The sequence below is a fragment of the Labrus bergylta genome, chromosome 6 (assembly GCF_963930695.1).
Source record: "Labrus bergylta chromosome 6, fLabBer1.1, whole genome shotgun sequence".
Classification (NCBI taxonomy): domain Eukaryota; kingdom Metazoa; phylum Chordata; class Actinopteri; order Labriformes; family Labridae; genus Labrus; species Labrus bergylta.
This window is the reverse complement of record NC_089200.1, coordinates 17987820-18001427: the sequence shown is the minus strand read 5'-3', so window position 1 is coordinate 18001427 and position 13608 is coordinate 17987820. Positions and strand designations below refer to the sequence as shown.

At 40.4% G+C, this 13608-nt stretch overlaps 1 protein-coding gene across 1 annotated transcript in view; it reads left to right on the top strand.

Moving 5' to 3' along the window:
- faf1 (Fas (TNFRSF6) associated factor 1) overlaps positions 1-13608 on the top strand; it is a 59070-nt gene that overhangs the window by 23190 nt on the left and 22272 nt on the right. The window contains exons 9-12 of the mRNA XM_020632142.3: positions 6796-6891; positions 7982-8105; positions 8220-8283; positions 8380-8461. Of these exons, the coding sequence (XP_020487798.1) occupies positions 6796-6891; positions 7982-8105; positions 8220-8283; positions 8380-8461 (366 nt within the window). The remainder of the gene's footprint in view (positions 1-6795; positions 6892-7981; positions 8106-8219; positions 8284-8379; positions 8462-13608) is intronic.

Sequence of the window (13608 nt, the reverse complement as noted above, 5' to 3'; positions counted from 1 at the left end):
CCACCAAACAAACCATAGTGCTATGACACAGATTTGTCATTGTTTGCATTATCTTTGAAGAAATCCAGTTATGTGATCACTAAACGGCCTGGGTTGCAACAGAAATACAAATCACAGGTTTAAATCTGAGGTAACAGTGTGGGATGGTTTACATTGAAAGACCTCAATGTTGTGCTTACTTGTTTTATCACTGTTTACCAGCTTTAAACTGGAATATGCAGCTTGCACTTTATGATTAATCATAACATTAACGAAGGAAGAGCGTTAACCACTCTGACTTTTTTTAGGACTTTGGTCAGGAGGTTGATTTGTCCAGTTGTGTAAGATTTACCAAGGACTTAACAACACCTGCAAAAAAGGAAAAAAGTAACTCGAGTTTTGTGGCACTGGTTGTGCTCAGTTGATAAAGCAGGCGCCCCATGAATAGAGGCTACAGTCCTCATCACACTGGCTGCAGGTTTCAACTCCCAATCTTGACGCTATTCGGGACTTTTCATCCCCGAATCACTCTCTCCAAATTTCCTGTCTATCATCAGCTGTCCTGTCCACATAAAGGACACAGACCCAAAACTATATTTTATTACCAATTTCTTTTAAATAAAACAATCATTTCTCAGTAATTCATATTGGAAAAATGTAAGATGGTGAAAGATGTACCGGTAAGTGAACTGTATGATTTAAACGTGTTCCTTTTACACTTTGTCTAAAATGCATAGCATATTGTACTAATGAAAAATAACAGGTTATTTTTATAAATGTAAACAAATGTATAATATTGAATAGTTGATAAACAGTAAATAATTAGTGAATTTGGATTTATATAGTCAGTATAAGTAGATTTTTATTCTAGTTTTGTAAGTTCATCACGCCAAGCTAATCCAAATGTTGTTAAGGATAAATAGGATCGAGTCAAATTATTCATATTATTCATTCACATATTTATGAACTTGTTGTCTGCTATGAATGGACCACAGCTAAGCTCCCTCCTCAGTATCCGTGGATATGACAGCCATGGATCATGAATAGATTGCGGCTCATTGTGGCATCATAGGCCCGGTTGGCACCTGGCTTACACACATCTGCAGCGTCTGTGTTTCCTGGATGAGGAGATATTAAAAAGCACAGAGACAGAAGTGTAATAATGGCCTCTGCTCTCGCTGCAGCCTTCTTATTGAAACGTCTGAAGGTATAAACAGAGAAAGCCCAGGGCTTGGCTTGCCTAGCAGGCGGGTAGGCAGCCAGTGTTAGTGTCTAACCTCATTAGCCCAGTCTCATCTCCCGGGGTTTGGGCCAATAAACATGGCAGCCAAAGGCCCAAGATTACGTTTAGCTCGGCACACTAGCCCGCGTGCAGTGGAATCGATTACTACCTAACTGTGCTTTGCTGTTGAACGTGTGATATAACTGTGTTTGCCCGTTTGTGTCCCTATTTGCAAATGTGCTTCACATATTGTGCACACTTAAGCTAGTGCTGGGTATTGAATCATTTTTGGCTACAACCGATCTGTATCTGTTGCATTAAAATGTAGTCTTAGATCATCTCATTGGAAACAACACATATATGCTTGTATACATTGATAGTGTTCTTGTTGACATCTTCTTTTGTGTCGTAAAATAGCCTAAAAAATATATATAATTAATTTTACAAACACTTTTGTACTGCTTTTATTTAAGAACTCTACAAAATCATAAGAATTAGCTGACTTAGGGTTTAATAAAGGAAATTATTTTGGTATTGAAAAGTTTGGTACAGGAGAGGCTGTATTGTTGGGAGTATTTTTAAACCTTACCCATCACTAAATGTTGCCTGTAGTATTTATTCAGTTGCATTTCCTTGTTCATTATTTAGATGAACATCATTTAGTTCATTATTTCTGCAGTTTCTAAATTTAACAGACATGAGTGTAGTTGTAGAAATAAATATTAGCAAATATATGCATATCAATTCAATATCTTATTGATCAACATCAAACTTCAAATGTCAGTTTGAGTAGGACTGTGTCCTGAGAAAGATATTTGAGTGGTGGCTTTGTTAGTTAATGTATTGTTTGAGTGTGGAAAATGAGTTTGTCAGAAAGAAGAAAGATCTCCCCTCTCAGGGAAAACTAGTAGTTATGTGTTATGTCACCCTCCCGGATACTGTCCACTCAATGTGTGTCATTGTTTATTGTGCTCTGAATTATTCAAGGCCTTGTGAAGGGTTGAAATTGGATCTGAATGGATAATGCTCATGTAGCACCGAACAACAGATTAGTTTATTAAGTGTACTGTGTTATTGTATGAGGTGTTAGACCGAGGGATCTGAATGAAGAAGGAAGTGGCAGAAAGTGTAGCTGAAGCACTGACAAGGTGGGTTGATGCTCATTTTTAGAAAACAGATTGTGTTGATCTGGGTATTTTTTACATTCTCAGAATATATTTTTTTAACTAAATGAATTAACAACAATCTTGTGAGGAAAAAAAGTGCACTTTAAATAAATACTCCAGAACTCCAGTTTTTGCACAAAAACACATCTCCGCTCTACTTTCAACTTCTTCCTGGTTTTTGTGGCTTTGGCGAAGCTTTTCTAAACAGCGCTGATGATGATGACAGAGGTCTTGGCAACAGTTAATATAAGGATCAATATGACAAAACTTCCTGTGCTGATTGATCCTCCTTCCTTGCCTCCTCCTCTCCTTCTCTCCTCTTTTATTTCTTCGTCTGACCAACACAGCAGCGAGAGTTTCCAGACTGGTCTCATCTCATTGGAGCTGTTTTGATTGGCAGTCTTTCCTCCACACCTGTTGGAGTGATTGACAGCCAGTGGGGCTTCCTTATTACATCCCCCAATCTCTTCAACCCCCCACCAGCTTCTTCCTCCTAGCCAGTAATTGCTGACATTTATGCAGTGTTTCATGGTGTTTGCTAATGTATTAATGCTGCCGAGCATCGGAGGTGCCTTGCCTTGTAGGCCAGCACCTCCCTCCATTTCCCAGCTGGCATTAATGGAATCCTCCTCTACCTGATAGGGGCCTATGAAACTGAGGGTTTATTTAGGAGGGCCAGGTGGTTTCCGTAGCAACAGGGCTCAGTCATAAGCTCAGGCAGAGCCCCCTTCCCTTGTGCGAATGGCAGCCTTCAGGTGACATTCAGCTCTTAAGTTAGTCTGCCTGTCTCTTTTTCTGTCTTTCTAGCTGTTTTTTATGTATTCTGTGAAGCTTCAATTTTTCAGTTTATGTGTTTATTTGAAGATGAGTAAGTTTATCCTCAATAGTTTGGTCACCTTATAGACCCCCTGTGAGAGCCAAAGGTACATACCTGGAAGAAATAACACCTGTAAGAGATAAGCGATAAGCATCTCTACATCCTCCTATTGCTCTGCATATGCATTTTATGTGTTAACATGCAAACAATGTGCAGGACCTGAGGTACTAAACAACATGTACATATTCCCAAAAATATATCTTCATCAAGGTTTAGAAAAGCCTGAAACAAGAAGATCAACAGGTGTAAATGGTGGGGCACACTTGGTTGTTCTTCTTCGTGCCGACCTTTTCCCTGTCAAGTGTTCATTTTTCATGTGTTTGCATTATTTCTCATCAATGCTACTTTCTCTACCGATCTGCTTTCTCTCTACTGTCCAGTCTTCCCCGCTCCTCTCCCTGTTCTTCCCTTTCTCCATCAAAGAAAAAGTGGAATAAGGTGGGACTGTGGTTTTGGTTGCCTTCAGTGCAGCTGTCAGTAGTAATTATCTCACACTCACAGCCAGACACCTAATCCAAACACTGCCTAAACTAGAAAAGAAAAAAATGAAACACAGAAAGAATGAAGGGAGAGAAAGAAGGGGAAGAAAGGGTTGAAAGGGGGAGGGAAGGGGTAAGGGAGAGAAAAAATGATTTCCCTGTATCAGCCCCTGAATGCTTAGAACCTCAATGCAAGTGTTAATTAAAGGAATCCAAAAAAGAGGAGCCAGTTCCTTTGTGTGGAGATGTTGGAGAGGGTCATTTGAGGGGGTTAACCTCGTCCTCCCACCCCCCGTGCCCTGCAGCGCATCGGCCTTGTTTCCACGTTTTACCACTGAGCCGCCAAGCTGCACTTGTGTACCTCAACATCAGAAGAAGCCATTGGGTCAAAGCGAGGAAGAGGATTGAGAGGCACTCAACTCATTTTTTTCCCCTTTTCACCTCCCCTCCTTGCATCCATGTCAGAACAAACCCTCCAGGCCCGCTTTGATAGGGGAAGTGATCAACTTTATTTATACACTTATTAGGCCCTCAGACCAAAGCCTCTCATTGTGAGTACTAGGGGTAAAGGGTTTATGGGATCCTCTCGACAGCCGCTGTTAAGATTCTCACGTTTGATTGCCACTCGATTGGGGAAAAGGGCACAATAGTCTTGGGGCCATGCCTTCACATCCCTCAGACAAAGCCTGTATGTCTTTGTTTGACTCAATACCTACAACTCTCTCTGAGCACTAATTTTAATCTCAGACCTGGCACCCACCATGACTCCAATGGCCATAGCATGTCATTCTTAAACTGAAAGAACTGATTGCTTGTTTTTCTTTTACTGTTGGGGGAATCTTGTTTTTGTTCCAATGCGTTGTAAGGTTCACTCAAAAAATATGAATGACACAATGATCTAATAAACAAACTTCTAAATGACTTAGAGTTAAGTTACAGGTGCAAATGCGAGGCAATTCAGTTAAGTGTTCTTCGTTGGTGTTCCACGGATACTGAGCTGTCCTTGCTGTGACTTTTACACACTTCTCATTTTCAAGAGTACGCTCACAAGTTATTGGTAATACACAAGAAATACAATCTGTTTCCACCATCATGCGAGTGGGCACATCTGTTACTGTGTTTTGGTTTGACTAAATCTTTTAAGCCTGGGGGAATAAGTGTGAATTTAACAAGAACATATTTTCTTATATAATTTTAATATGCTTCATTGTTGACTTGTCCCTTACATGCTGATGTCATTCTTGGTTTGTGTAGTTCAAACATTGCGTGACAGTCTCGCCTCTACTTTTTTTTTTGAGCCGTTTTCTTTGCTTAAGACAACACGGAGAAGGAATACTCATCAGGATATTATTCATTCTTGAATTGTCAGAGGAAATACGGCCTTTCTCATATCTTCTACTTGGTTACTGAGCTGGTGGGAATTTCAAACTTAGTGGTTCATATTATAATCGCTATATGCCTTGATGGTCTTTGAGCTGGAATAAATGGTGAAGTTTGTTTTTTTTCTCCTGGGAATTCCAGAGAAAATGAACAATTCCAAAACCCAAAGTACATGTATGGATAACCAAATGTAATTAAAAAAAAAGTTTGCACCAAGGGTTTTTGCTTTATAAAGCTCCATCACATTATCTTTAATATTGTGAAAAAAGAAACCTTTATGGATACAGTAATTCTACACCCTGTGTGTGTTTTTTTTAATAAGAACTGTCCTCTTGTCTTTCCACAAGTGGAAGTGTATATGCCTAGTATTATTTTATCTCTATTGTATTTTTCTTGCTTTATTTGATTAATGTAAATATATTTTTTTTTACTTTTTATTTTTGCTAATTATACTCCTGTTTTTTGAGTTGTTGTAACAACACCATTTCACCCAATGGGGGATCAATAAAGTTTTTCTTTATATGTATCTTTATACACTTAACATACAGATAGGAGACTACTTTATTTATATATATATATATATTGTATTGTTGTCATATTGCCCAGCACTAACTACATTCATTCCAAGTTCTCAGCCACAACTGTCCAAATGTTCCTGTCAAATATTTGTTATCTTTTGGCTTCAACTCATTTACTTTCTAATGCTTAAAGAGATAAGGTAGTGTGAACAGATTGGAAAATACGATATAAAGATTCTTATCAGGGTCAGCTCCATAGAAGTACTCAATTGTAAGTCCATGTTGCTGACAAGGTCCAGTGGTTACTCTGTTCTTTCCTTCTCTAAAGGCTGAGGCCAGCATGAGGAACCACACTATTTTAAAGAGACGCAGTCTGTGTGTCCCTTTTCAGACTCAATTGGCGTTGCATGTAATCGTCTCTTGATTCAACCATGTCCCAGCTGCTCTTTGTGTGTCTCAGCACCTGACAATGGAGCAGATCACTGGATCTCTGCTGGGGACGAGCAGCTTCTCTGCCTCTTATCACACCATGCTTGTTTGCCCTTCCACGGCCCTGTCGTTAAGAATTTCACTCTCCCAGAAAAGCACATTGCTCGTAACAATAAGTATGTCGATGAATGTATTGTTTCTTATTGGTAAATGAAGGCTATTAAGTCATGGTAAGACTTTTTGGTTACGCACAGTTTTTTCAAAAGCGAGTCATTTCACACTGCATCCTGCCAGAGCCATGCCTGTTTTGTTGATGTCCCTTGGGGTCTAAGCCAGGAGACACCAGCTGTAATGAGTCCCTGATGAATGCTGACATTTTCAGTCCTGGCTTTGGATTTGGTAGCTCATTAGTCAGGTGTCTCTTACTATAAACTACCATCGCACTAACATCAGATGTACAGAAACATCATCAAGGTTTTAACCTTATTGGCAAGATCAAGTTTCTGTTTGAAGTCTCTAAAGCACCTAATGATTCAGGCTATGACTCTACAGCCTGCGAGGTGACATTAATATCTAAATAAGCTAACCAAAGTTCAGTCTGATGATCAGATATTACTCATTTACACTTAATGATATCATTAACAAAGATTTGGCCAGTGATCATGTGGTCCAAGATCATACACTAATCATAAACTTTTCTCATAAGAAAATACTAATTCATACTTGATTTGATTTATCTTTTTAGATGACGCTAGCTGTCTCTGGAATCAGCTATCCTTGTCATCATCTCAGTGTTTGTCGAAGGTCTTCACCAGCCAACTCCCAGGAGCCCACAGAAGAGGTATATACACACACACACTTTCTCCAAGGATCTGTGCTGTGCAAAAAATGATCCCTCTGTGCTGTGTGTTACGGGCTAGCAAAGCCTAGGAGTGTAACTTTAACTAAAAGCTAGTCCTAACCTGGAGTGTGAATTAAAGGAAGGAGAAGAACACTAGAGAGAAGAGACAGGTTTTCATGACGGGACAATACAAGGCGCGGTAAGTTTACCTGCATGCCTCTCTGCCGGGCCGCAGGCCTTGATAGCAGTGGATGGCGTTGCGGTGAGCGGCAAACCCAAGCTTCAACTGAGTTCAGTTTTTTTTGGTTTGGTTTGTAGGTTTGATCCAAAAAATAAAGGGTAGATTTTGGTTTCATTGAAGTTCAATGGGTGTGGATCTACTGTCGAGTCCGGTAGCGCTTCTGCTTTTCTGCATCTTCACCTGTTGTCCCTCAGCAGCTGCCGCCTCATTTGAGTCTTTTTACGTAATTTAAAGGAGACACAGCAGCACACGCTCTGTTTGACCTCACAAACAGTGCATTTAAGTCTACCAGCCATCACAGTGATGTTTCAACACAGCTTAAACTCATTCTTTATTTCCCTCATGAAAACCAGTCCTGAGTACCGTAATAAAAAAAACAGAAGAAGAGGAATCTTAACGTTCCCTCTCACTTCTAACACTAGACCTATTCAGACTGCCGTTTCAAGCAGTAATATTTAACATTTACAAAGTGATCCCCCTCTGCACCGTCTTCAGAGGTAGTAACAGAGGCGTTACAGCAACAAAATGGTTTCAGCGGGGCAGCGCTGTGTGTGTGTGCGCATGTCTGACTTAGTGTCTATGTGGAGCTCCCGCTATGCTGTGCTTCTGCAAGACTGAAACGCAATGTGGATTGAAAGCTGGGACACCAATATTAAACTGTCATGGAATTGATATGAATATGCAAAGATTTGTTGACGGCTGAGCTTAGTAACAGCAAGAAAAAAATCAGTCTGAAAAGGGCTACTGTGTATACTCTCTAATTCATAAACCAGGGGGACTAAATGCATCTGGTAATTATTTCTGGTAAAACTATTAAACTTACTAAACTTACATACTTTCTGTTTACAGTGTGCAGATGTTCATATGGTCAGCGACAGTGAGGGGGACGATTTTGAGGATGCGTCAGAGTTCGGCGTGGACGATTCAGAGATGTTTGGAATGGGTTCCTCTACCTGTCGGAAATCACCAATGAGTATGTCGAGTAGCTTAATCATATAAGATGAGAATAATGGATGAAGCTCTAGGGCTGTATTTATTGCTCATAAATGTTTCCAAGGCAGAAAAATAATTGTTGTCCCCCCTGCAGTGCCAGAGAACAGTGAGAACGAAGCTGATGCCTTACTGCACTTTACTGCCGAATTTTCTTCAAGGTGAGCTAAGCTTTACATGTTCCTCATATCAATTCAGCGCGGCTCGCGTGAAACAATGTGTTTTCAAACTGTTTGCCTGTTCTGCGTGTCCTTTAGGTATGGAGAGGCTCACCCAATGTTCTTCATTGGGTCTTTGGAGGCAGCGTCTCAAGAAGCTTTCTATGGCAAAGCCAGAGATGTAAGTAAGCTGATCATTTGTCTGGAGCCTCTTTGGAATGTTTTGAGATACTGAAATGTTGAACAAAATCCTAACACTTTTAATTTTGACTTTGTAAGCTATGAGGTTCTGATGTTACCAGTGTTGACTTTTCTGTAGCACTTATATCATCCCTGCAGTTGTCTTTGCTTAAAACAACACAGATGAAGGACGCAGACTGAGCAGGATATTATTCGTTCTCTATCAAGGGAGATACTGCGTTTCTCATATCTTCTCCTTTGTTACTAAGCTGGTGGGAATAAGGACACAATGTTCACTGTTTTAACCAATCTCTTTATATGCCCAGGTTACATTATTTATTGTGAAGTAAAACATGGAAAGGATCTTTCTGTCCTTAGAACCACGGAGGAAGAGTACGTTATGTTAGTTCTGCAAAAGCTCTTTTTAATAACACATACTGTGATAAGATATAATATAAAAGAGAGTGGGGCACTTTCTCAGGGATTTGGTTCTTGTCAACTCCTACCAGTCCTACTGAACATTTTCTCTCCTGTATAGATGATCAGACTGTAAGGGATTCAACTGAGGTAGTGTAGCAGCAGCTGACTGAAAATAACACTGTATTAAAAAAGGATTGCATTGGTGTTAGTTGTTGCGTAAAGTACAGATGAGAATTGGTTTATGCTTCAAGAAGTCCAGCTTTAAAAACATGAATCTGAAAGTTCATCATATCCCAAACTTAACTCTGAACAATCATTGAGATTGAGACTTTTTCAATCATTGAGTTGGCATGTTGCTGAACTCATCATGCGACAGAAGAGTTTTCTAATCGCAGAGCTTTTGTTAGTCTGACTGCAGCCACATTTGGCTCAGACAGAGATGCAAGGGGCCTTTAACATGAATAGGGAAAAGTCAAACAAAATAAAAACAAGAGGGAAACAAGTTTTATTTTATATACTTTATTAGTCCCGCGAGGAGAAATTAAATATTTACACTGTTGTTGAGCATGCAACACACACAGGCACGCATGCACAAACAGGATCTACAGACATGCATTAATGGAGAGATGTCAGAGTGAAGGGGCTGCACAGAGCGATCGCTCCTGAGTCAGTGGGGGGCATGTCAGTAGTGCTAAGGAAATAAAGTAGCACCTCTCCAGCTATCAGACCAATTTCCAGATTTGGTCCACACCAGGTTTGAACCTGTAACCCTCCGGTTTCCAACCCAGGGCCCTGCAGACTGAGCTATTGCTGCCTCGTTACCTATTAAGTTCCCCATAATCATTTCTAACAGTGCCTTCAGTGCTGATCATATATGGTTTAATCCCAACTACGAGTTACTTGATTGCATCATAATTCAGAATCAGTCTTAAAGCACCGACCCATATACTGAACACAGACATAATAGCTTAACCTAAAAAGCAAAAAATGATTACCTTGAAACTAGAAGAGGAATTGCATTCAGTAATCATAACCGCTTTTTCTGCCATTTCTGTATGGTCCAAACAGGCTTATATTTATTATGAAAGCTTAATTTACTGAATCTGAAGTTGAACTCCTTGTTTTCAATATTGTTACTTGTGTGTGTGTGTGTGTGTGTGTGTGTGTGTGTGTGTCATCCAGTATGGACAAGGCTTTATAGCCACATTGATAAAATATCATCAAAACCTACAACAAATTTTCATCCCGACAGCTGAGGCTTTATTTTTAGCTGTCCACTTTCCCCCCATGTTTTTTGGCTTTTGTCCTTTTAAGGATGCTTGTATCAACTGACAGCTTGTGTGGATTACAGCCTTATTAGACTGTTAGGACACAGCAAGATGTTAGGGGGGTTCAGATCACCAGGCACAGGAGGGAGGGAGAGAGGGGGGGGTGGTAGACATGATGGTAGGGACCCAAATCAGACAACATGGTGTGAAAGGAGAGGAGGATGCAAAAAGTGAAAGTCATTTGTAGAGAGTGAGTGAGAAAAAGAGAGGAACACAAGAACGAGAGGTTGCAGGATACGGGTGAGGGATGAGAAAAGTGTGAAATAAACAGAGATAGAAAAAAAACCTAAAGAGTAGCTTGGCATCTCGCCTGCTTCCCAGCTGATCTCCTCTCCTAAGCCAACACAATATGGCCAGTGTCTCCCTTGTGTTCACACACTCTGTACTGTACTCTACGCAGCGCAGGGGCGAAATAGTATTCATTTTTACTGTTTTATGTTTTATTCTGAGTGAGCTTGATTTAGGCTGCCAACTGTTCCGTGGTTAGGATGGCTTTGTGGAAGTATGATATATGCGCAAAGAATTTTGCATGAAAACAGAAGCTTTTTGGTCTGTTTTATGTTTGTTGTGTTTTGTCACAAGCGTCCTATGACGGGCCAAAACATGCTGCTTTTGACGGTTTCATTACACAGTAGCATATGGGCCTGGTTACTCTGTCCCCTCTTCTATCCCTCCTGCCATCCAGTGCTTTGCCCTTTGTGACTGTTTGAAAAGGAATCTAGTTTTTGAGCCCCTGTCCTAGAAAAGGCCTCCTTCATTAAGGGGATATTGGAATAGGTCTGATTCGACTGGGGGGACTACTCAGTGGATTTATAAACAGAGAAATCAGTCTCACTCTCTGAAAGCCTTGCAGAGGCTAATCACTAAGCAAAACACTACATTTGATGAAGTGTTTCTGGAGGTGTGTGTTGAGGGACTGTTGAGATAGACTCAATCCATCCTTAATGAAAATGCTTTGGGCTGCAGTGCTGAGCTGAGCTGAGCTGAGCTGAACCCTCTTGGGGATCAGTGGTTAGTCAGAGCCGAAGAGAGATAGGCCACCCATCACTAACCACGATCCTCACTAAATCCCCATCAACGCAGTGGTTAATCACTCTAACCCCGCTCTCCGCTCCTCTCTCCTGTCTGCCACACACAAAGACACATCAAAATTCATAGCCTCGCTGGAGAGGGGAGTTCAGGGATTTATCACTGCCAAGTATCTCCATTAAAACCCTATAGCCGTACAGATTCAAGAGGAAAGAGCACTGAATCTTGACAGGCATGTGGCATGAAGGTGTACACATATTTATCAAATCTCCGGATGTATATCACAAGCACAAACTCAGTCATGGTTTTCTTTACAGCAGCTAAAGTTTTTGTAGATGGATTTAAGAAAAATTTGTGTTTGTAGAAAATGTCTAAAGTAGTAACTTGCAGGTATGCTTTTTATATCTTCATTTATTTAACACAGATTTGAGTTTTTTTTCAGTTAGTGATTAGGATATTGCACAACCTAAAGCTTTTAACATGTGACATAAAGCTGGTATTCATTTGCGCTATAAACTACTTGTTGGAAAGATAGTTCACATTTTGATGATGCATCTGTTTTAACTAGGTAGTGTGTTTTTGACCTGAATTTGAGGTTAGGCATGGATGTGGCAAATCTGTGTAAAAACACACTTATCTGGACTTCATCTTCTTTCCTCCCCTCTATACATGTCAGTGTATATTCTCATTCACTGGCTCTTTTAAAACATACTATACCTGTGATGAAAAGCGCGCGCTTCACCTGAAAGAAACAGCATCCACAGAAAACAGGTCTTTAAATAAAGCACATGGTTTTTTTAAAGGATAGAGAAAAGCCTTTGTAAGTGTAACGTTTAATATTCCTCCAAAGAAGCTCTAAAAAATATAGAGACTGCACAAGAGTGAAATCTTGTGTCACATTTTAACCAATGTGTACCAATGCTTAGATTTTCTGTTGGAGGACAGTGATGGGAAAGCCCATAGGAAGACAAAGAGGCCCATCTCTCGGAAAAGATACACTAGGACCTGGTTGTGTCAGATTTAAAATATTTAAAAAATATGCATTGGTAAATGTATTTCCCATTCAGATTTTGAATATGAAGAATCTGCACTATTAAAAAAAAATGTCAGAAGTTAATTAAGTGCACCGAGTCAAAAAGCCATGTTGTTAATGTTTTTTCAAATACTATATATTTCGCACTCTGAGTAAACTGTACTGAGAACTTGAATACTTTTTCAGCATTTTGTCAATGCGATGTCGACACATTAGTCTTTTTCATCCAAGCAGTTGATCTATCTGAATTTCAGGGAGAATCATCACTTGAGGCCTTGTTTTTTCAGAACTGAATTAATAGTAATTGTTTAAGCTTTGACAGAAACTCTGTGTATCTAACCTGTGGCTCTGTCAAATGAAGCATTTTCCCTGTGGTTTTAAACACCAGAGATAAGGCTAAAACCTTGGGGGGGGGGGGGGGGGGGTCTCTGCAGCAATGTGCTGTAAATATTTTACCAGACCGCCTCTTTTAGGGGTAAACATCACGATATAGTTAAATAATTGATTTTGTATTTAGATGAACAATTATAATTGTTTTTAGACGTGACAATGACTCAAACTGCGTCTAATCTGTAAGTGAGTAGAACATAGATTATACGGTCAGATCTGAGTGAATGCAACCACTGTTCTACTGCGTAGTCTCTCTCTCACATAGTCGCACACAAAGCGCGCTCAGAATAACGTGAACAGGTGTGAAAAGGGCCGTAGGGTCACTATCTAGCTCAGGTTGGACCTAGTAATTTAGCTGAACTGAGGGATTTGCTCCTCCCTGCTAAGACAGGCAACACAAAAGATCTGACTTGAAAGCAGAGAGGGAACAGAAGGCTACAGACAGTTTAACTGAGATGAAGGAGTTCAGTTGGCCAAAATACCCACTTTGATTAGTCTTTACACTTGCTCTAATTGAGCATGCATGTGTGGGAGTCCCTCACTTTTGGGTACCACCAGACAGTTCAGTTTGCGCATGTGTGTTGGGCCGTCAGCGTTTGAGTGTGTATCAGGTTGTTGTTTTTTTTTTTCATGTTGTAAAACTCTCCCTCCCCTCCACACACTCATTCCTCTCTCAAGACTGAATTTGCTTGTCTTCTCAGCATGAGTGTTTAATCTTTTCAGGCTGTTGAATCGGCCCAATGAATGAGTCCCCGGCTCCCTCTCTCTAGGAGCCCTGGAGATTATTCTAAAGCACTAATCGTTGAGCAAACACAGCAGTGCTCTCCTATTCCCATTCTACACAGGCCACAGTAGAGCACAACTTCTTCTTTTACTTCCCCTCACGTTTTACGCCCAGTGTAGATCTTTTGCTTTTTGGCATACGTAGCCTAGATTACTGCTCCTGAG